Below are 23,405 nucleotides of genomic sequence, written 5' to 3' on the forward strand. Positions count from 1 at the left end.
GTAATTGTGGCTTACGGGCCTAGTTGCTCCGCGGCATGTGGGATCTTCCCAGATCAGGGCTCAAACCCGTGTCCCCAGCATTGGCAGGCAGATTCTCAACCACTGCGCCACCAGGGAGACCCCTCTCCTTGCCACTTCTGCTCTCTATCTGACCAGTGCATCATGCTCCCTCCCATGAAAATATAAGCAAATGCAAACATATATTCTTATTTTTTACCCCCTTTTACTTAAAAGGTGGCTTACTAAAAATAAGGCTCTGCCTTATGCCTCCTTTACTCTTGACATATCTTGAAGATCTTATCATATTAGTAGAGAGCTTCTTCCTCATCCTTTTTTGTTTTTTACAGTTGAAAAATATGTTTAATTGTTTGGGCATATTATAGTTTATTTAGCAAGTACCCCCATTGAAGGATACTTGGATTTTTCCAGGCATTGCAAACAGTGCTACGGTTAGTACCTTTGTATGTATGGTCGTTTCATACACACACGCACAAGAGTGTGCAAAGTATATACCTCTATGGTAAATTCTCCAGGTGGAATTGCTAGGTCAAAAGGTATATGCATATGTAATTTTGATATATGTTACTTAATTGCCCTCTGTAGGGGTGTGGTTTAATTATTATTTAAAACTAATTCTACTATTTGGGACACTGTTTAAAAATTTTTTTTACTTTGTTTTTGTTCTGTTTTCCTTGCTGAGTTAGAGTTGTTACATGGTAGGTTGTCTGAAATTTGGTAAGAGTATTAAGATCGTTCTAGATCATTGGTTTCCACTACTAACTTACCCCCCCAAGGGGTTCTCAGATTCATGTGCTAAATGAACATCAACTATATAATAATGTCTCCCACATACATACTGTATATTTCAAATGTATAAGATGCTATTGTATAATAAAATGCTAATTCATTTAATACTATGTCTATTTGAATATTTTATAATAAAAATAATCTTTCTCTTACAGATATCCCTTTGAGGACCAGCCTGCCACCACCATTCAGAAACTATAAATATGGTAACCAATTTTTCTTAGTCTTTTAAGATATATATTAATATAATTTCACATTAGTTTTATATTGATGTGAATTTTAAATTTGGTTTTCAAAAATGAATTTACTCTGTGTATATAAAAACCACTATGGAAGTTATTTAGAAATATAGGAATTCTAGGATATCATTAAATTGTAATTGTGTAGGGAAGTGTATGAATTGTATATTCCTCCTATTTGTGAGGAATAGCATGTTTGGCAAACTGTTCAAGATGAGTTTCTTTGTCAGGTAATCAGAAAAGAAGAAATGATTAAAGACTAGGAATTATAAGAAGAGGTTTAACATTTTAGATGCCAGTAACTTGAGCATGTTACATAGTAATTTTATATGTTGCAATTATTGATTTTAAAATGTAGTAATAAGGCGAGAAGCTGGGTTTCATTATTTATTATAAAGATGGTACAGTTATTAACCTTCCGCGTAGTGCCACTCACCAAACTTTGAATTTGAGACTTCACTTGAGAATTACAATGCACCTAATAAATATTTCTGTTAATTGGTGCAGACATTTTTAAAGCATAAATTTTTTATTACCCTAGATCATTTTTGGAGTGGTTTTTAATTCTGCTGCCATTTGGTAGAGCAACTTCTGACCTAAAATACTTTGAAATCACAATCTTCACCGTGTGTATGCATTTTAATATCCAGAGACTAATTGTGAGGTCACAAGGGGTAGTCAAGCAGAAGTTAAAGACACTGAGTGGAAAGTACTTTGATTTATTGGACTTAAAGAATTTACATACTAAATATTGAATAAGAGAAAGGAATAAAAAGCATGATTAATTAAATATGAAACTTCTCAACTTTCGTCTTTCATGGCTTTCAAAGTATCATGCCTTGAAATATAACCTTAAACTTGAATCAGCCTGCAGATGCCACTTAAAGTTAGCATAGTTACATATAGTTTCCCTTTTTGCGTGGTGTGGGTGTGTATTCAAACTTGTGTTCCATGTAAGTTATTTTAAAAGATCAGTTTTAGATCATGAAATCATCAAAATATCTGACTGTTAATCATCACGGTGGTAAATAATATATTCCTGTCAATTTCTTCCCTTTATGTTAGTATTTGTTTTGTGTTTTTATGTGATCCTATATTGTGTGCTATATGTTTTTAAAAATTAATTAATTTATTTATTTGGCTGCATCGGCTCTTTGTTGCAGTGCGCGGGCTTCTCTCTCGTGGCGTGCGGGCTCAGTAGGTGGGGCGCAGGCTGTAGAGCACATGGGCTTAGTTGACCCGCAGTACGTGGTATCTTAGTTCCCTGACCAGGGATCGAACCCACGTCCCTTGCATTGGAAGGTGGATTCTTAACCACTGGACCACCAGGGAAGTCCCGGGTGCATATATGTTAGTGAGTGTAATCCTCTTCTTGTATTGAGCCTTTTATCATTATATAGTGTCCTTTCTTTCTTTATGGCCTTTGTTATAAAGTCTATTTTGTCTGATATAAATATTTCCACCTCTGCTTTCTTGTCCTTTTCATTTGCCTGAAGTAGCTTTAAAAAATTTTTGTTTTTGTTTTATTTGTTTATTTTTTAATTGAAGTATAGTTGATTGACAATGTTATGTTAATTTCTGCTGTGCAGCAGAGTGACTCAGTTATACATATATATACATTCTTTTTTATATTCTTTTCCATTATGGTTTATCCCAGTACATTGAATATAGTTCCCTGTGTTATATAGTAGGACCTTGTTGCCCATCCATTCTATACGTAATAGTTTGCATCTACTAACTCCAAAACTCTCAGTCCATCCCTCCCCCACACTGCTCCCCCTTGGCAACCACAAGTCTGTTCTCTATGTCTGTGAGTCTGTTTCTGCTTTGTAGATAGGGTTCATTTGGGTCATATTTTAGATTCCACATATAAGTGATACCATATGGTATTTGTCTTTCTCTTTCTGACTTACTTAGTGTGATAATCTCTAGTTGCATCCATGTTGCTGCAAATGGCATTGTTTCGTTCTTTTTTATGGCTGAGTAGTATCCCATTGTATACATGTACCATGTCTTCTTTATCCATTCCTCTGTCAGTAGACATTTAGGTTGTTTCCATGTCTTGGCTATTGTGAATAGTGCTGCTATGAACATAGGGGTGAATGTATCTTTTTGAATTATAGTTTTGTCCAGATATATGCCCAGGAGTGGGATTGTTGGATCATACGGTAGTTCTATTTTTTAGTTTCTTGAGGAACCTCCATACTGTTTTCCATGGTGGCTGCACCAACTTACATTCCCACCAACAGTGTAGGAGAGTTCCCCTTTCTTCACACCCTCTCCAGCATTTGTTATTTATAGACTTTAATGATGACCATTCTGACCGGGGTGAGGTGGTACTAGTAGTTTCGATTTACATTTCTCTAATAATTAGTGATGTTGAGCATCTTTTCATGTGCCTATTGGCCATCTGTATGTCTTCTTTGGAGAAATGTCTATTTAGGTCTTCTGCCCATTTTTTGATTGGGTTGTTTGGTTTTTTATTGATGAGTTGTATGAGCTGTTTGTATACTTTGGAAATTAAGCCCTTGTTGGTTGCATCATTTGCAAATATTTTCTCCCATTCTGTAGATTGTCTTTTCATTTTGTTTCTGGTTTCCTTTGCTGTGCAAAAGCTTGTAAGTTTGATTAGGTCCCATTTGTTTATTTTTCTATTGCCTATTGCCTTGGGAGACTGACCTAAGAAAACATTGGTATGATTTATGTCAGAGAATGTTTTCTTCTAGGAGTTTTATGGTGTATTGTCTTATGTTTAAGTCTTTAAGCCATTTTGAGTTTATTTTTGTACATGGTGTGAGGGTGTGTTCTAACTTCATTGATTTACATGCAGCTATCCAACTTTCCCAGCGCCACTTGCTGAAGAGACTTTTTCCCATTTTGTATTCTTGCCTACTTTGTCAATGACTAATTGACGGTAGGTGTGTGGGTTTATTTCTTGGCTCTCTATTTTGTTCCATTCATCCATATGTCTGTTTTTGTACCAGTATCACACCGTTTTGATTACTGTAGCTTTGTAGTATTGTCTGAAGTCTAGAAGGGTTATGCCTCCTGCTTTGTTCCTTTTCCTCAGGATTGCTTTGGCAGTTCTGGGTCTTTTATGGTTCCATGCATGAAATATCTTTTTCCATCCCCTCACTTTCAATCTATGTGTGTCCTTCACCCTAAAGTGGGTCCCTTGTAGGCAGCATACTGTAGGTTCTTGTTTTATTATCCAGCCTTTCACTCTATGTCGTTTGATTGGAGCATTTAGTCCATTGACATTTAAGGTAATTATCGATAGATGGGTATTTATTGCCATTTTAAACATTGTTTTCCAGTTGATTTTGTTTTTCTTCCTTGTTCCTTTTTGTTTTTCCATGGTAGTGGATAATGTACCTCTCATATTATTCTACCTTCTTAACATTCTCTTGTCCTGTTATTTCTATACTACTCAGATGAATTGACAGGAAAAATGATACATTTATCTGTGAAGAAATTAGAGAACCGCCATGGCTTTGATAGATTTCAACTGACTGTCTTTATTTGGCTCTTTAACAATCTGCCACTTTGTGTTTGACAAGAAAGGCTGAAGTGTTACTTTCTCACCTGTCCTTGTCCTGCAGTATTGCTACACTCTATGGGATTGAACACACTGGGTGTTGGGGAGTGGAAAGGGCACAGACTCAGATTTCATTTTTGTTAGTTGCCATTTCTGTGCCCTTGGACAAAGGTCCAGTTCTCTCTGCCAGGCCACCAAGAGTCTGAGATTTCTCAGAGCCCTTCCTCCCATTTAATTGGCATCTACATCTATTACTGATTTACTCTGGCCAGACAGTGTGTTCATAAAGCACAGGGGATGTTGTTTTATTTCTAAATCCTTATCATTTAGGCATGGTGCATGTGTGCAGTAAATGTTGATTGTTGTGCAGTATGGGACTGCTAATCCTGTTTGTTTCTAAGGCTGTGTGAGATTAGATTAAACAATGCACGTGTGAACACATTACATACTCCACAAACATAAGATCTTGTTTTTATTTTTATGAGGTTGCTTTCCTCAAGGAATTTGCATTAAGGAAACAATATCCACAGAAGTTGTTTCTGTTAATAATGAAGATTATTTTTTTAAGAGGGAAAAACAAGTGAAAGAGATGATTTAACAAAGAAAGAGACATTAATACAACATCTTTTGCTACCTTGTCATTTATCCTTTCTTACCTTCTTCCCAAGTCTTACCAATTTCTGTTGGAGAGAAAAATCCGTTGAAAATTTCTTAAATATTCTTCACCACATTTCTTAAAAATGTGGCCTCCTTCTTGTGGGGTTCTAGAACCTATCAGAACAAAGATATTTCTAATTTAAAGACTTGTTAGCAAAATATATAGAACATGATTAACATTTGGCAAAGTCAAACTACAGTTTTGCAAGTTGATTGCAAGGTCCTTTTGTTTAAAAAAAAACCCTACTGTTGGCTTCTTTAGTCTCCAGTAACAAACTGATATATATTTGCAGTGAGAAAAAGAGTGTAATAGGTAACTCAGAATAATAGATAATTCACAAGTCACATTTGTTTATTTTCTTGTGTACATTGTAAGCTTATTTTTAGCAGTTGTGGCATATTTACATCCTAAGTGTGTGTATTTCACTTAGGTTAGATTTATTTTTATTTCTTAATAATACATATAGTCCAGGGATTAGGTTGACCTTATATTAAAAATTGCAATAGGTAATTGAAAGTTGACTATTTAATAATGGGTAATTCAGGGTGCTTGTTCTTAACTGAATAGGTACCCTGTTCTTCTGTATTATTAGAACATAGTTAAATCAAGGTTTGTTGTTTTTAAACAGATACATATTTTTTATTCAAACAGAAAGTCACAAAAATTATAATCTTCCTCATCAGTTCACTCAGTCCCATGTAATTAATTTTTTTTCATCTTGATCTTTTGTTAGCACTTTTATGAATTCATCAGTTTTCCATTAGAGTTCTGAAAATGCTTATTCATTCAGTTCAGCAGTATAGTCAGTTACCAGAAACCTGTGCTTGTCAGAGTCTTTTCCATGAATTCCTTGAAGATGAAACCCTTTTATAGGAACATTTTTGCAAAAGCATCAGAGTACACCCAGAACTGTCTGTAAATGACAAAAGACTTAAAAATGACCACAGTTAAAGATTTGATGAAAGTTCATAATAATGGATTTGACAAAGAAATTTAGTTATTTCTGAGATACACATTTTAAAATAATAACTAGAATTATGACTTATAACATTATACAAGAACATATAAGATTTTTAGGAATTTCATGTAATGTCTGAAACATTTATATTAACATATTTCCATACAAATAACCCAAAGAAAGTTTAGTATTAATTGTTTTTTGTTAATTTTTGAATTTTATTTTATTTGTATACAGCAGGTTCTTATTAGTCATCAGCTTTATACACATCAGTGTATACATGTCAGTCACAATCGCACAATTCAGCACACCACCATCCCCACCCCCCCGCCGCTTTCCCCCCTTGGTGTCCATTCGTTTGTTCTCTACATCTGTATCTCAACTTCTACCCTGCAAACCGGTTCATCTGTACCAGTTTTCTAGGTTCCACATACATGCATTAATATATGATATTTGTTTTACACTTTCTGACTTACTTCACTCTGTATGACAGTCTCTAGGTCCATCCATGTCTCAACAAATGACCCAATTTCATTCCTTTTTATGGCTGAGTAATATTCCATTGTATATATGTACCACAACTTCTGTATCCATTCATCTGTCGATGGGCATTTAGGTTGCTTCCATGACCTGGCTGTTGTAAATAGTGCTGCAAATAATATTGGGGTGCATGCATCTTTTTGAATTATGGTTTTCTGTGGGTATATGCCCAGTAGTGGGATTGCTGGATCATACGGTAATTCTATTTTTAGTTTTGAAGGAACCTCCGTACTGTTCTCCATAGCAGCTGTATCAATTTACATTCCCACCAACAGTGCAAGAAGATTCCCTTTTCTCCACACCCTCTTCAGCATTTGTTGTTTGTAGATTTTCTGATGATGGCCATTCTAACTGGTGTGAGGTGATACCTCATTGTAGTTTTGATTTGCATTTCTCTAATAATTAGTGATGTTGAGCAGCTTTTCATGTGCTTCTTGGCCATCTGTATGTCTTCTTTGGAGAAATGTCTACTTAGGTCTTCTGCCCATTTTCAGATTGGATTGTTTGTTTCTTTAATATTGAGCTGCATGAGCTGTTTATATATTTGGAAATTAATCCTTTGTCTGTTGAATCATTTACAAATATTTTATCCCTTTCTGAGGGTTGTTTTTTCGTCTTATTTATGGTTTCCTTTGCTGTGCAAAAGCTTTGAAGTTTCATATGGTGCCATTTGTTTATTTTTGTCTTTATTTCCATTACTCTAGGAGGTGGATGAAAAAAGATCTTGCTGTGATTTCTGTCAAAGAGTGTTCTTCCTATGTTTTCCTCTAAGAGTTTTATACAGTCCGGTCTAACATGTAGGTCTCGAATCCATTTTGAGTATATTTTTGTGTATGGTGTTATGGAGTGTTCTAATTTCATTCTTTTACCTGTAGCTGTCCAGTTATCCCAGCACCACTTATTGAAGAGACTGTCTTTTCTCCATTGTATATCCTTGCCTCCTTTGTCATAGATTACTTAACTATAGGTGCGTGGGTTTATCTCTGGGCTTTCTATCTTGTTCCATTGAACTATGTTTCTGTTTTTGTGCCAGTACCATATTGTCTTGATTACTGTAGCTTTGTAGTATAGTCTGAAGTCAGGGAGTCTGATTCCTCCCGCTCCGTTTTTTCCCCTCAAGACTGCTTTGGCTATTCGGGGTCTTTGGTGTCTCCATAGAAATTTTAAGATATTTTGTTCTAGTTCTGTAAAAAATGCCATTGGTAATTTGATAGGGGTTGCATTGAATCTGTAAATTGCTTTGGGTAGTATAGTCATTTTCACAATATTGATTCTTCCAATCCAAGAACATGGTATATATCTCCATCTCTTGGTATCATCTTTAATTTCTTTCATCAGTGTCTTATAGTTTTCTGTATACAGTTCTTTTGTCTCCCTAGGTAGGTTTATTCCTAGGTATTTTATTCTTTTTGTAGCAGTGGTCAATGGGAGTGTTCCCTTAATTTCTCTTTCAGATTTTTCATCATTAGTGTATAGGAATGGAAGAGATTTCTGTGCATTTATTTTGTATCCCACAACTTTACCCAATTCATTGATTAGCTCTAGTAGTTTTCTGGTGGCATATTTACGATTCTCTGTGTATAGTATCATGTCATCTGCAAACAGCGACAGTTTTACTTCTTCTTTTCCAATTTGTATTCCTTTTATTTCTTTTTCTTCTCTGATTGCCGTGGCTAGGACTTCCAAAACTATGTTGAATAATAGTGGTGAGAATGGACATCCTTGTCTTGTTCCCGATCTTAGAGGAAATGCTTTCAGTTTTTCACCATTGAGAATGATGTTTGCTGTAGGTTTGTCATATATGGCCTTTATTATGTTGAGGTAGGTTCCCTTTATGCCCACTTTCTGGAGAGTTTTTGTCATAAATGGGTGTTGAATTTTGTCAAATGCTTTTTCTGCATCTATTGAGATGATCATATGGTTTTTCTTTCCTCAATTTGTTAATATGGTGTATCACATTGATTGATTTGCGTATACCGAAGAATCCTTGCATCCCTGGGATAAATCCCACTTGATCATGGTGTATGATCCTTTTAATGTGCTGTTGGATTCTGTTTGCTCGTATTTTGTTGAGGATTTTTGCATCTATATTCATCAGTGATATATGTCTGTAATTTTCTTATTTGTAGTATCTTTGTCTGGTTTTGGTATCAGGGTGGCCTCATAGAATGAGTTTGGGAGTGTTCCTTCCTCTGCAGTTTTTTGGAAGAGTTTGAGAAGGATGGGTGTTAGCTCTTCTCTAAATGTTTGATAGAATTCACCTGTGAAGCCATCTGGTCCTGGACTTTTGTTTGTTGAAAGATTTTTAATCACAGTTTCAATTTCATTACTTGTGATTGGTCTGTTCATATTTTCTGTTTCGTCCTGGTTCAGTCTTGGAAGGTTATACCTTTCTAAGAATTTGTGCATTTCTTCCAGGTTGTCCATTTTTTTGGCATAGAGTTGCTTGTAGTAGTCTCTTAGGATGCTTTGTATTTCTGTGGTGTCTGTTGTAACTTCTCCATTTTCATTTCTAATTTTATTGATTTGAGTCCTCTCTTTTTCTTCATGAGTCTGGCTAATGGTTTGTTAATTTTGTTTATCTTCTCAAAGAACCAGCCTTCAGTTTTATTGATCTTTGCTATCGTTTTCTTTGTTTCTATTTCATTCATTTCTGCTCTGATCTTTATGATTTCTTTCCATCTGCTAACTTTGGGTTTTGTTTTTTCTTCTCTAGTTCCTTTAGGTGTAAGGTTAGATTTTTTATTTGAGATTTTTCTTGTTTCTTGAGGTAGGCTTGTACAGCTATAAACTTCCCTCTTAAGACTGCTTTTGCTGCATCCCATAGGTTTAGGATCGTCGTGTTTTCATTGTCATTTGTATCTAGCTGTTTTTTGATTTCCTCTTTGAATTCTTCAGTGATCCCTTGGTTATTTAGTAACGTATTGTTTAGCCTCCATGTGTTTGTGTTTTTTACGTTTTTTTCCCGTGTAATTGATTTCTAATCTCATAGCATTGTGGTCAGAAAAGATGCTTGGTATGATTTCAGTTTTCTTAAATTTACTGAGGCTTGATTTGTGACCCAGGATGGGATCTATCCTGGAGAATGTTCCGTGTGCACTTGAGAAGAAGGTGTAATCTGCTGTTTTTGGATGGAATGTCCTATAAATATCAATTAAATCTATCTGGTCTGTTGTGTCATTTAAAGATTCTGTTTCCTTATTTATTTTCATTTTGGATGATCTGTCCATTGGTGTAAGTGAGATGTTAAAGTCACCCACTATTATTGTTTTACTGTCGATTTTCTCTTTTATAGCTGTTAGCAGTTGCCTTATGTATTGAGGTGCTCCTATGTTGGGTGCATATATATTTATAATTGTTATATCTTCTTCTTGGATTGATCCATTGATCATTATGTAGTGTCCTTCCTTGTCTCTTGTAACATTCTTTGTTTTAAAGTCTATTTTATCTGATATGAGTATTGCTACTCCAGCTTTCTTTTGATTTCCATTTGCATGGAATATCATTTTCCATCCCCTCACTTTCAGTCTATATGTGTCCATAGGTCTGAACTGGGTCTCTTGTAGACCGCATATATATGGGTCTTGTTTTTGTATCCATTCAGCAAGCCTGTGTCTGTTGGTTGGAGCATTTAATCCATTCACATTTAAGGTAATTATCGATAGGTATGTTCCTATGACTATTTTCTTAATTGTTTTGGGTTTGTTTTTGTAGATCCTTTTCTTCCCTTGTGTTTCCCACTTAGAGAAGTTCCTTTAGCATTTGTTGTAGAGCTAGTTTGGTGGTGCTGAATTCTCTTAGCTTTTGCTTGTCTGTAAAGCTTTTGATTTCTCCATCAAATCTGAATGAGATCCTTGCCGGGTAGAGTAATGTTGGTTGTAGGTTCTTCCCTTTCATCACTTTAAGTATATCATGCCACTCCCTTCTGACTTGTAGAGTTTCTGCTGAGAAGTGTGCTATTAACCTTATGGAGTTCCCTTGTATGTTATTTGTCGTTTTTCCCTTGCTGCTTTCAATAATTTTTCTTTGTCTTTAATTTTTGCCTGTTTGATTACTGTGTGTCTCGGTGTGTTTCTCCTTGGGTTTATCCTGTATGGGACTCTCTGCGCTTCCTGGACTTGGGTAGCTATTTCCTTTCCCATGTTAGGGAAGTTTTTGACTATAATCTCTTGAAATATTTTCTCTTGTCCTTTGTGTCTTGCTTCTCCTTCTGGGACCCCTATAATGCAAATGTTGTTGCGTTTATTGTTGTCCCTGAGGTCTCTTAGGCTGTCTTCATTTCTTTTCTTTCATTTTTCTTTACTGTGTTCCACAGCAGTGAATTCCACCATTCTGTCTTCCAGGTCACTTATCTGTTCTTCTGCCTCAGTTATTCTATTGATTCCTTCTAGTGTAGTTTTCATTTCAGTTATTGTCTTGTTCATCTCTGTTTGTTTGTTCTTTAATTCTTGTAGATGTTTGTTAAACATTTCTTGCATCTTCTCGATCTTTGCCTCCATTCTTTTTCCAAGGTCCTGGATCATCTTCACTATCATTATTCTGAATTCTTTTTCTGGAAGGATGCCTATATACACTTCATTTAGTTGTTTTTCTGGGGTTTTATCTTGTTCCTTCATCTGGTACATAGCCGTCTGCCTTTTCATCTTGTCTATCTTTCTGTGAATGTGGTTTTTGTTCCACAGGCTGCAGGATTGTAGTTCTTCTTTCTGCTGTCTGCCCTCTGGTGGATGAGGCTATCTAAGAGGCTTTTGCATGTCTCCTGATGGGATGGACTGCCGGTGGGTAGAGCTGACTGTTGCTCTGGTGGGCAGAGCTCAATAAAACTTTAATCCGCTTGTCTGCTGATGGGTGGGGCTGGGTCCCCTCCCTGTTGGTTGTTTGGCCTGAGGTGACCCAACACTGGAGCCTACCTGGGCTCTTTGGTGGGGCTAATGACAGACTCTGGGAGGGCTCACGCCAAGGAGTACTTCCCAGAACTTCTGCTGTCTGTGTCCTTGTCCCCACGGTGAGCAGAGCCCCCCCACCCACTTCCGCCTCTTCAGGGGACCCTCCAACACTAGCAAGTAGGTCTGGTTCAGTCTCCTATGGGGTCACTGCTCTTTCCCCTGGGTCCCAATGCACACACTACTTTGTGTGTGCCCTCCAAGAGTGGAGTCTCTGTTTCCCCCAGTCCTGTTGAAGTACTGCAATCAATTCCCACTAGCCTTCAAAGTCTGATTCTCTAGTAATTCCTCCTCCTGTTGCCAGATCCCCAGGTTGGGAAGCCTGACGTTGGGCTCAGAACCTTCACTCCAGTGGGTGGACTTCTGTGTTATAATTTTTCTCCAGTCTGTGAGTCACCCACCCACCAGTTATGGGATTTGACTTTACTGTGATTGCGCCCCTCTTACCGTCTCATTGTGGCTTCTCCTTTGTCTTTGGAGGTGGGGTATCTTTTTTGGTGAGTTCCAGTGTCTTTCTGTCAATGATTGTCTAGCAGCTAGCTGTGATTCTGGTGTTCTCGCAAGAGGGAGTGAGAGCACATCCTTCTAGGTCGCCATCTTGGTTCCTCCCTTTTCTGGGGTTTTATCTTGTTCCTTTTTAATCTTGTTTCATTTCATTTCAGTGAATTCCTTGTTGAATCAAACAGCGTGATTGATAGAAATGAATTTTAGTTTAAGGTTAAGAGTTTATTCAGACATAATAACACATGTAATCATAACACATTAATTAAATGATTAGATAAAACTGAGTGGAGAATTGGATACTTTCTGAATTGAGTAAAGCAGATTAGATGGTGTGAGCCTGTGTAGTATTTCCAAACCAGGAAACAGTAGTAGTCTTTGGGTATTAGCAGCCTTGCTCAGATTACCAGTGATCCTTGATGGTGTTTGAATTCTGAGAGTGGTAACAACTTGTTGGTATGATTTGACCTCCTGTCACTGAATCTATTCTGAGAGATTAATAGATTAGTAATAGTAGTAGTACTAGACATTAACAAAGTCTGTCTTAATTTAAGACAGACTGTTTTTTTTTTAAACCTTATTTGCTAATCTTAGCATTTAGCGACTCTAACAAACAGGGTAGAATAATGTCATTCACCTGTCTTCTAAGGGAAACTGTGCTGAGTTGACTTCAGGTTATGGTACAAACACAGTTGTGTGTGTCAAAGGCCTGTGCTTTAAAATATCTTTATACAGTGATCTTTAATTTTAATGAGATGCAAATGTAATTTTTACTTTACTGTGTACGAGAGGTTTAAGTGAACCTGATCATAAGGCAAAGACTCAGATTTCTCAATTTCATAGCTGCCACCTTCCCCTCATCTCACTTTAATAGTTTGAAATGAAGTTTTAGAATAGTTTTAGTAAAAAGACAACTTGTTTTTTTTTTCTTTCAGATAAACTAAAGATTGTGCATCAACCACATAAATCAAAGGTATGTTTTGTAGGTACAGTATCTGGCACACACATAGCAAGTAATCAATTTTGGTTGACTTAGTGAATCAATGAATGAACACATGTACTTCTAAAATATTTTCCATTATAATAGCATTTTTAATTTTGTAGCTACCCTTTCTATAGCCTTACTTTTCCATTAAAGGAAAAAAAAAAGACCTCTAAGTCATATTCCCGTTAGTAGATCCTTTAAAAGAAAGTGTTAATTTAAAAAAAAAGCAACGTTATATATCAAGCAAATGTGTAACATAAAATAAGCATAAAACGTGGTAAAATTAATTCAGGTTACATATAAAGGAAGTCAGGTATTATCTGTCAGTCCAGTTTCTTTGATTTTCTTAATTCTGTACCAGAAGAAGAGAGCCAAAAGCAGATGAAAATAACGTGTTTTTTTCTGATTTGACTCTTCCGGTGTATGAGAGAAGGCCCCGGACTGTGGCTCTTGGGAACAGACCTATTAGTTCCACAGAGGACATGGCCTTCCCCAAAAGAGGACTGATTAGTTATGTGTTTATAGTATATTTCCGTTTCTGTTTTCTTACCTTTTTAGAGCGATGTTTTTATGTTTGCTTCTCATACAGATAGACCAGAGTGATCTTTTTTCTTGAATCTCAGTGACCTTGTGTAGACTTCTCAGTAAAGTAATAACCTTCTCTATTATACAGACTACTCAAGGACAAGGGACTGTATCTTATTCTTCATATCTCCAATACCTAGCACAATGCCTCATTCGTAGGAGTGTTTCCATAACAATTTTTGAAGGAAGTATTTTATGAATTCATTTAATTTCATTCTCTTCTCTAGTCATAGATGCCCTCCATAAACTCAATCAGCTTTGAAATAAACATATAACAAAAGATCATAAAGAAGTTGGCCTGAGGGTATGTCTGTTGACTATGAATTAGTAACTCAAAAACATTTTTTTTTTTGATGGCTTAAAACAACACACATTTATTCTCTTATAGTTCTGGAGGTCAGAAATCTGAAATCAGTTTCCCTGGGCTAAAATCAAGCTGGGTCTTTCCAGTAACTTTATTTTTTTATACCGAGGATTATATATACAAATTTGACAGTATCCATTGTCAAACTATTTAAAATTTAGTGCTTGTGTGTGTCTGGGACTGTGGTGTGGGATCTGTACTTTGTATCGATGCTAGAATTGTATCTGTCCACAGACTCCATCCACTTTCTCTTCTCCAAGCCAGGACCCTTTACAACCTTGTCCCTAAAACGTGGAGAGTAGGAAGCTTGGTCTGATTGTAGAAGGGAAATATATAAAATGAAGTCAAAATGAAACAGTATGCTCTTTGAAAAGGTTGTCATTCTCCATTTAGTGTTGCATTTTTACATCATGGAGCTCATGTATCCTAAAAGGAATAATAAGTAAATTATTCCTTTATCCTTAATGAAAACCTAGTTCATAATATTCAAATAATCAGTATTATTACATTTTAAAAGAATCAGGAAATTTTCTTGCTATAGTTGGAAATATCTTAGAATTGTTTCTTATATTTAAAACATATGTTCCATCTTGGCATGTTAGAGTTGAAAAATTCGGGCCTATTTTTTAGTTGAACCATGTATTTACTTAAAGAAAGAGTCCCAGAACAAATTAAGTCACTTAGAATGTTTCTGGGATCTGGCTTTATAAACTTGCATCTAAACCATAATCATTCTAGTTAAGTACAGACTATATGCCCCAGAGATGGTTCTTCAAATTTCCACTTTAACTTTTGTAAGGAAGAAGTCAATATATTTTCACAGATATGGTTTTAAGACTTGAAAATTTTACCCACACGTCCTCATTTGTGCCTTTTCCAACTACCAGACATTTTTCTCATTTTTCCATGTGCATTCTACTCCTCATTTGCAGGGCCTATAAGCATCACTGGCTCAGACTGTCAGTTTTCCAACCCACCTGTAATTTTAATCTCCTTCCTTAGCCAAAGGGAGAGACTTCCAAATAACTCCTGTATCTTAATGAACTTGTTCACGAAAGGCATTTTCCCCATTTCCCAAATTTTCTAGGTCCAAAGACTTTCTTAATTACAGTTACCAGGTATACACAGAAATTTCTTGCCATCACAATAAAAAGGTGACTGGATACCTTCCCACCAGAGCCTCCTGTTTGGATGATGAGCTCAGTGTTTATTGAATGAATCAATAGTTACAAATAATTACCATAATATGATTTATTTTTTATCAAGAAAATGTATTTGTGTGTCTGTATTTTGATTATAATCAGTAGGCTACTTGTAAAGTCATAATTCCTATCAAAAAGATTTGAAAGAAAAACCATAATTTCTATCTTATATTTTGTGAGTTTGGAAACCAGATAGCTATCCTTGTTAAAAGTATATGAAAGGAAGAAGTCACACTCTGGAATAAACTCAGTAAGAAATATGCAAGATCTTTAAGAAGGAGACTTTAAAATGCCAGTGAGGGTATTCAGTTGTCCAGACTCATTGAGCTGAACTTCTCTTAAGATATATGCATTTTCTTTATGTGAAATTCTACCTCAATTTAACAAAAAAGTAAAGCATGTAAAGAGGGGTACAAGATGAGACTTAAGTGGAAATATTAGGATATTTGGATGGGAAGATGCAACAGCAAGAAGATGTCAGTTCTCTCATAGTTAATTTACAAACTTAATGCCATCGAAATAAAATTCTACAGTTGTGTGTATATATGTATTTGTATATATATGTGTGTGTGTAGATGTGTGTGTGTATATATATATATGAGCTAAAGAAACTGATTATAAAACTAAGATGCAAAAAATAAATAATGAAGAATAGTCAGAAAAAAGAGAAATGAAAGTGACTAACCCTGGCACATATTAAGACATTTTATAAAACTATACTAGTTAAAACGGTATGGTACTGTCACATGAACTGTTCGTTCAATGGCACAGAATTAGAAGCCCCAAAATAGACCTTATTATATATAGGAATTTAATATATATTAAATATTGCATTTCAAATTTATGGAGAAAATATGGAGGATTCAGTAAATGTTATTGGAAGAACTAGGTAGACATCTAGAAAACAGTTAAATTGAATCCATATCCTTTTCTTTATGCCAAAATAAGTACTCACTGGGTTAATGACATAAATCAAAGATGAAACCCACAGGTGAGGGTCGAAATGAAATAGACTAACATGAGTGAATAATTTGTTCAGGCCACGTGATGGGTACAGGAGGGTTAATTGTACTATTCTGTATACATTGTATGTTTGAAATTCTCTATGATTAAAAGTTTAAAAGATGAAATTAATTAAAATATTTGAAGTAAACATGGAATTTTAAAAGTAATCTTAGACTGAAGGTCCAAATATGATAGGAAAATAAAAGATTGATACATTTTACTTTATTCATTAATTTATTCAACAGACATTCAGCACCTTCTTTTTAAAAAAAGACACTATAAGAAAAATGAAGGAACAACTGAAAAACTAAGAGAAAATTTTCTAACTTATATTACAGGAAAGGCCTAATTTTACAATTCCATTTAAAAAATTATCCTACAAGTTTCTTAAAAAATAGAAAATATTCAAATCTTTACTTAAAATAAATACAAATTAAGACTATACTTAATTTATATCTGCTGGATTGGCAGAGATCAAAAGATTTTGATAATACACTGTGTTGGTGAGGGTGTGGGAAACAGGGACTCTCAGTGATGGGTAGCATTGGTATAAATGGGTACTGCTTCTTTGGAGAGTAATTTGGCGGTATCTGTCAGAATAAAAATTGCCCTTACTCTCTGACTCAACAGTTCTACTTCTAGGAATTTATCTTACAGATAAAACTTATGCAAAATAATATATGTGCAAGGATATTTGTTGCAGGATTGTGTATGGTAGGAAGACATAGGAAACAACCTGAATGTCCATCAGTAGGGACAGAGAGGGAGAGTTAATACTTTCATTGGAATATGCTACAACCTTGATAAGTTATGAGGCAGCTCTTACACTGATTTTGAATGACTTTAAGATATTTTAAGAGAAAAAAGTAAGGTGTTAGAACACAGCATATAATATGCCATTATTTGTGTGAAAAAGTTTACATGCACATCTCCACCTCCACCTGCATGTACACATAGGGACAGTCTCTGGAAGGATACATAAGAATCAGTACAAATTCTCTGGAGAAGAACTAGTTGGATGGGGTTAGGAGGAGACTACTTCTCACTCTGTCCCTATGTACTTGGAGAATTTTGTATTGTGAGTATGTATTACCTATTCTAAAATGATTTCTTTAGACTCCGCGCTCCCAATGCAGGAGGCCTGGGTTCAATCCCTGGTCAGGGAGCTAGATCCCACATGCTGCAAAACTAAAGACCCCGCAGCCGGCAACGAAGATCCTGCATGCAGCATGGAGCGTCCTGTGTGCTGCAACTAAGACCTGGTGCATATTTCTTAAATAAATATTAATTAATTTAATAAATAAATATCTATTAAATAGATATTTATTTAATAAATAAATATCTATTAAATAGATATTTATTTATTTAATAAATAAATATTAAATCAATTAACTAATGATGTCTTTAGTGAAGTTCTTTTTCCCCCTTTGAATCTGTGTGTTTTGGAGGGTAAGCCCCTGTGCTCTCTAGTGAGTGAAGCTTTGGAGCATGGCTTCTGGGTCAGCTCTTTTGGCTGCTCAGAGGCCTCATTGCTGAGCCTCCCTCTCAGCCATATTCTAGAAAGAGAATCCGTCACTAAACAGCTGCGTTCTGGTTGACAGGTGGTACTGTGTGCCCAACTAGTGCTCACTACTAGGTGCCGTTTACAGGCAGATAGCAATCCTCCTGTATTTATGATGTTTAACTGAATTTGTGAATAGCATCGGAGAGCAATCTCATCTACCCCCACCCCAAATCACACGAGAAGTGTTAGTTAACATGACATGGGACCAAGTGTTTGTCAGCAAGGTGTTTAGATATGTGGACTTTCAGCAGAGGCAAATTTGCTTCTCTCAGAAGTCAGACTGTTTTTGTTTTTGCAAAAACAGAAATATAGATCAATGGAACAGGATAGAAAGCCCAGAGATAAATCCACGCACCTATGGTCAACTAGTCTATGACAAAGGAGGCAAGGATATACAATGGAGAAAAGACAGCCGCCTCTTCAATAAGTGGTGCTGGGGAAACTGGACAATTACATGTAAAAGAATGAAATTAGAACACTCCCCAACACCATACACAAAAATAAACTCAAAATGGATTCGAGACCTAAATGTAAGACTGGACACTATAAAACTCTTAGAGGAAAAGATGGGAAGAACACTCTTCGACAGAAATCACAGCAAGATCTTTTTTCATCCACCTCCTAGAGTAATGGAAATAAAAACAAAAATAAACAAATGGGACCAAATGAAACTTCAAAGCTTTTGCAATGCAAACTATAAACAAGACGAAAAGACAACCCTCAGAATGGAAGAAAATATTTGCAAACGAATCACCAGACAAAGGATTAATCTCCAAAATATATAAACAGCTCATGCAGCTCAATATTAAAAAAACAAACAACCCAATCAAATAATGGGCAGAAGACCTAAGTAGACATTTCTCTGAAGAAGACGTACAGATGGGCAAGAGGCACATGAAAAGCTGCTCAGCATCACTAATTATTAGAGAAATGCAAGTCAAAACTACAATGAGGTATCACCTCACACCAGTCAGAATGGCCATCATCAAAAAATCTACAAACAACAAATGCTGGAGAGGGTGTGGAGAAAAGGGAACCCTCTTGCACTGTTGGTAGGAATGTAAATTGATACAGCCACTATGGAGAACAGTGTGGACGTTCCTTAAAAAACGAAAAATAGAATTACCATGTGACCCAGCAATCCCACTACTGGACATATACCCTGAGAAAATCATAATTCAAAAAGACACATGCACCCCAGTATTCATTGCAGCACTATTTACAATAGCCAGGTCATGGAAACAACCTAAATGTCCATCAACAGACGAATGGATAAAGAAGTTGTGGTACATATATACAATGGAATATTACTCAGCCATAAAAAGGAATGAAATTGAGTCATTTGTAGAGACGTGGATGAATCTAGAGACTGTCATACAGAGTGAAGTAAGTCAGAAAGAGAAAAACAAATATCGCGTATTAACGCATACATGTGGAACCTAGAAAAATGGTACAGATGAACCAGTTTGCAGGGCAGAAGTTGAGGCACAGATGTAGAGAACAAACGTATGGACACCAAGCGGGGAAAGCCATGGGGGACGGTGGTGGTGTGATGAATTGGGAGATTGGGATTGACATGTATATACTGATGTGTATAAAATGGATGACTAATAAGAGCCTGCTGTATAAAAAACTAAATAAAATTCAAAAACAAAAAAAAAAGACTGGCCAAAGCTGGAACCTCAGCCCCCTGGCTGACTAGCCATATACTCTGGGCCTATATCTTAACCTCTCTGATTCCTCCTGGATTATTGTGAGGATGTGATGATGATGATGATAACAAAACAGTGACAGCTAACAGTACTCCCTGTGTGGCTGACACTGTCCTGAGGGTTTTCTATGCTTCATCTCTTTTCATCCTCTCCACAGGGTAGTAAGAAGATGCATCCCTCCCCCTACTTTTTTTGTTTTCTAACAGATGAGCACAATAAGAGCACCTCTAAGAGAGGTTTGTTTGTTGTGACCTCTAAGAGGTGGTTGTTGAGACCACGCAGCTGGATATTGGTGGAACCTGAGTTTTAACCCATCTCCAGCTCCAAAGCTCTGTGTTCTAGCACTGTCTCCCCAGTGCTTTATGGAGTGTGTGCATTTAGCAGGTACTCGCTGTGTATCTATCTGTTCACTTCTCTCCCTACAATGATGGCAGCAGAATGTAAATTATTGCTGTGACCCAAAGTACCAATTCAGTTGTCTTTGAGGAATCTTACCAAGTATGAAACACATATAAGTACTGGTAAAATGCAGATTTTCTTTCTTTCTAGACAAATGAACTTGTGTTGAGTTTGGAAGATGATGACAGACTCCTGTTAAAAGAAGACAGCACCCTGAAAGCAGCTGGAATCGGTGAGAAGGAGTGTGCGTGCCATGTAGAGTTGGAGGGGGCCCTGGCTTTCCTGGCCTGTATGGTGATACCTGGCTGATTATATTTGGATAACTTAATGCAATGTAAATGGTACCCTTGGTGCTCTTTACACTACCGTATAATTATTCAGAGGAAAAGGACAAGAATGATGTAGATTCAGATCATTTGACCCAGGGAAGTAGATATCTGCTCTCCAAACATTCAGAATGCAAATAGTTCTTTCCAGAAGGTATGCTCAGAATTCTGCGGAGGGTTATTTTAAGTGATTGACAGGTTATTACTCACTTAATAACCTACTTACTCATATCAGCATCATTTGAGCAGATAGTTTAAGAGAATAGGGCCTGGTAGAACTCATGTGGAATAATGAAGTGAGATGTTGTTTGTGTAATGTGCAGCGTAGTTTCTGTTAGTCATCCGGATCACTCGGGGCCGACCAAGTCATGGAATTTCAAATAGGAGCCTAGTGTGTACAGTTGAACAATTGCCTGATTTAGCCTTTCAACTTGGAATATGCATGTAGTTTTAAAGAAGTGCTGTGTGACGTGTTTTATGACCATTAGATGTCACTATAATTCTACTTATGTGTACACTTACAAATGATGTGGCAGTTGGATGAAGTTTGTGAGAGAGATGTGAGCAGTTGAAGGCATTATGCCTCTGACATGCCTTTGTGGTCAGTGACTCTAATGAAACAGCGCAAATCATACTTACTTTCTAATTTTTTTATATGCACGGGTTAAGGAACACTCTAAAGTTCATGAAGTCCATGTTAGGAAGCCTTACATTTTTTTGACAGGTGTTTTATTGAGTTATTTTAGTCACATCTGTCAGGAATTCATTTTTAAATGACACATGTGGCTAAAGTGGGTTCCTGACATATCTTCCAATTTAAATATGATTTTAAATACCATGTTGTATAACGTCAGACTTGTTTACTGTGTTTAAGTCTATACTATTGGCTAGATTCAGTGTCTCCTTATTGTGAATACATGAGATTGATTGCTGTTATTTGGAAAAACAATTTTCAATTTGGCATTTATTTCTTCAATTGCTATTATATTATTATAGCAGGTGGCACTTAACAACTGCTTGTTGTTAAGCATAAAACTATAATTAGTATAATAGACTGGTATTGATATAGGAATTGACAGATAACTCCATGGAAAAGACTGGAAAATCCAAAAACCAACTAAAAGAAATTTCACAGTATAACAAAATTTTGACATCTCAGATAAGTGGGAGAAAGAATGAATTAGCCAGAAAACGTTGGGCCCATTGCCAAAACATTTGGGAAAATCAAATTTAAATTCTTAGTCTTCATTCCAAAATAAATTCTCTATAGGTTAAATGTGATAGTGTAAAAAAATTTTCTTAAACATAAGTCAGTAGTTTCATAATCTTGGGGAGAAGGGCATGCCCTTAGAAAGGGCATGCCTTTGAAGCCAGAAGCCATAAAGCCGGGAGAAATGATAGATTTGACCACATAGAGTTAAACGAGAAGCAATAAACTGTGAAAAAATATTTGCAGCATATATGACAAAGAAAAAGTTATTAGCCTGACTTTTTAAAGAGGTCTTATAATTAGTATAAAAAGGAGAAATAAATTCTACTGATAGAAGAAATAGCTAACATAAAAAACAGTACAGCCTTATTAGAAATGAGAGAAATGCACATGAAAGTAGATACTATTTTTTGTAATTTTCTACTCTAGTGGTTAAGAATTAGAGGCTGGAGTCAGAGTGCTTGGGTTCACAGCTTGACTCTGCCACCTAATGTCTGGGTGACCTTCAACAAGCAGTGATTATAAGACTAGCAGACGTGAAGAACAGTGGTAGTATCTGAGGGAGTGTTAGGAAATCAATGTTCTCTCGTACTATTGTTTGGAAGCTGTATTACCGCTAACTTTCTGTAGGTCAGTTTGACGAATAAGACTTTCTCAAACTTAATTTTCTGTCATATCTATTACCAAGCCAACAGAAGTGCTTCTTCAACTCTGTGACTCCCCCCAGGTTGTGATATGCCTTCTGAGGTGTTATCTCTCACCTTCTCTGTTTGGGATTCACTGATGTAGAGCTTTGTTTATTGAATGGAAATAGACTATATTGTGTGATACCATTATTATTTTAAAATGTATGTGTTTACATGTCTGTATATGTATATGGAGAAAAGGTCATATGCTAAAATTATAGAAATGGTTTCTCTGGGTGGTGGCATTGCCAGTAATTAATCTTTTTCCCTTTATTCTCCACATTATCTAATTGTTCTTGCATTGATAATTTAAACTCTTTTCTACTATTTACATGTATTACTTGTAAAGCGAGGACCCAATTTTAAGGAATAAACTCCTAAATTTGGAGAAAATTGGTTTGAATGAAGGCTCCACATTTTGCTTGCTTTGTGACCTGGAAGCCATTTAGCCTCTCTGAACTTCTACTTTGATTTCTGTAAAACAAAACGGAAATAATTAAACCTATTTCAGAGGGTTTTCATGGGTTGAGTAAAAGAATGTATATGAAAGTATCTAGAGCAATGCATGTAAAGGCCCTCAAAAATACTTAGTTTATTTGGAAGCCATCTTGGAGAAAGCAATCGGCAAATGTTTTGAATTTGTTAAAAACATCAAGTTGTTGGTTTAATTGTTACCAATTTCAGACTTAAGTAACGAACCACCTATAACGGTGTAAATCAAATCCCTCTTTTTGTCATTCTTGTTTTAAGGCCATAGATCTTAGATCAGCATCAGATCCTTTTTGTGGGTTCTCCACTGGTTTCAGGGTGGTACTTCAAACTACTCTCCTGCCATGGCAAGCCTGCAGCCCTGCCTGAGGGTGACTTTGGTCCCTGTGGGGAGTGATCCCCTCTCCTGCATGTTCCCCTTTGTTGCCTAGAGCAGTGCAAAAAATTCTAAGTGCAAGTAGATGGTAAAAGTGATACTTGAAGTGTGTGATTTTTCTAGGGAGTTTTCCCTCCCCCGGTGCCATGCCTGGTTAGGGTTTTAAGAGGTTTAAGAGAAAAATTCTAAGTCATCACTCTCTCCCTTTTTACCACTTGATCTTTCTATAGAGCTGTCACTCTGCTATCATAGCCAATTGCCATGGGAATAATGCCAATGTAACAAATGTATCATTAGGACTTTTCTGTAAAAACCATG

The 23,405-nt window shown here is 36.2% G+C and overlaps 1 protein-coding gene across 2 annotated transcripts in view; it reads left to right on the top strand.

Moving 5' to 3' along the window:
- The window catches only part of LOC307187770 (UPF0538 protein C2orf76 homolog), an 86,516-nt gene that overhangs the window by 58,081 nt on the left and 5,030 nt on the right, over window positions 1-23,405 (top strand). For both annotated transcript variants that reach the window (XM_079924267.1, XM_079924268.1), the window contains 3 exons: window positions 963-1,013; window positions 13,120-13,157; window positions 20,151-20,232. In XM_079924267.1, coding sequence (XP_079780393.1) covers window positions 963-1,013; window positions 13,120-13,157; window positions 20,151-20,232 — 171 coding nt within the window. The remainder of the gene's footprint in view (window positions 1-962; window positions 1,014-13,119; window positions 13,158-20,150; window positions 20,233-23,405) is intronic.

The sequence above is a fragment of the Stenella coeruleoalba genome (assembly GCF_951394435.1).
Source record: "Stenella coeruleoalba genome assembly, chromosome: 6".
NCBI lineage: Eukaryota > Metazoa > Chordata > Mammalia > Artiodactyla > Delphinidae > Stenella > Stenella coeruleoalba.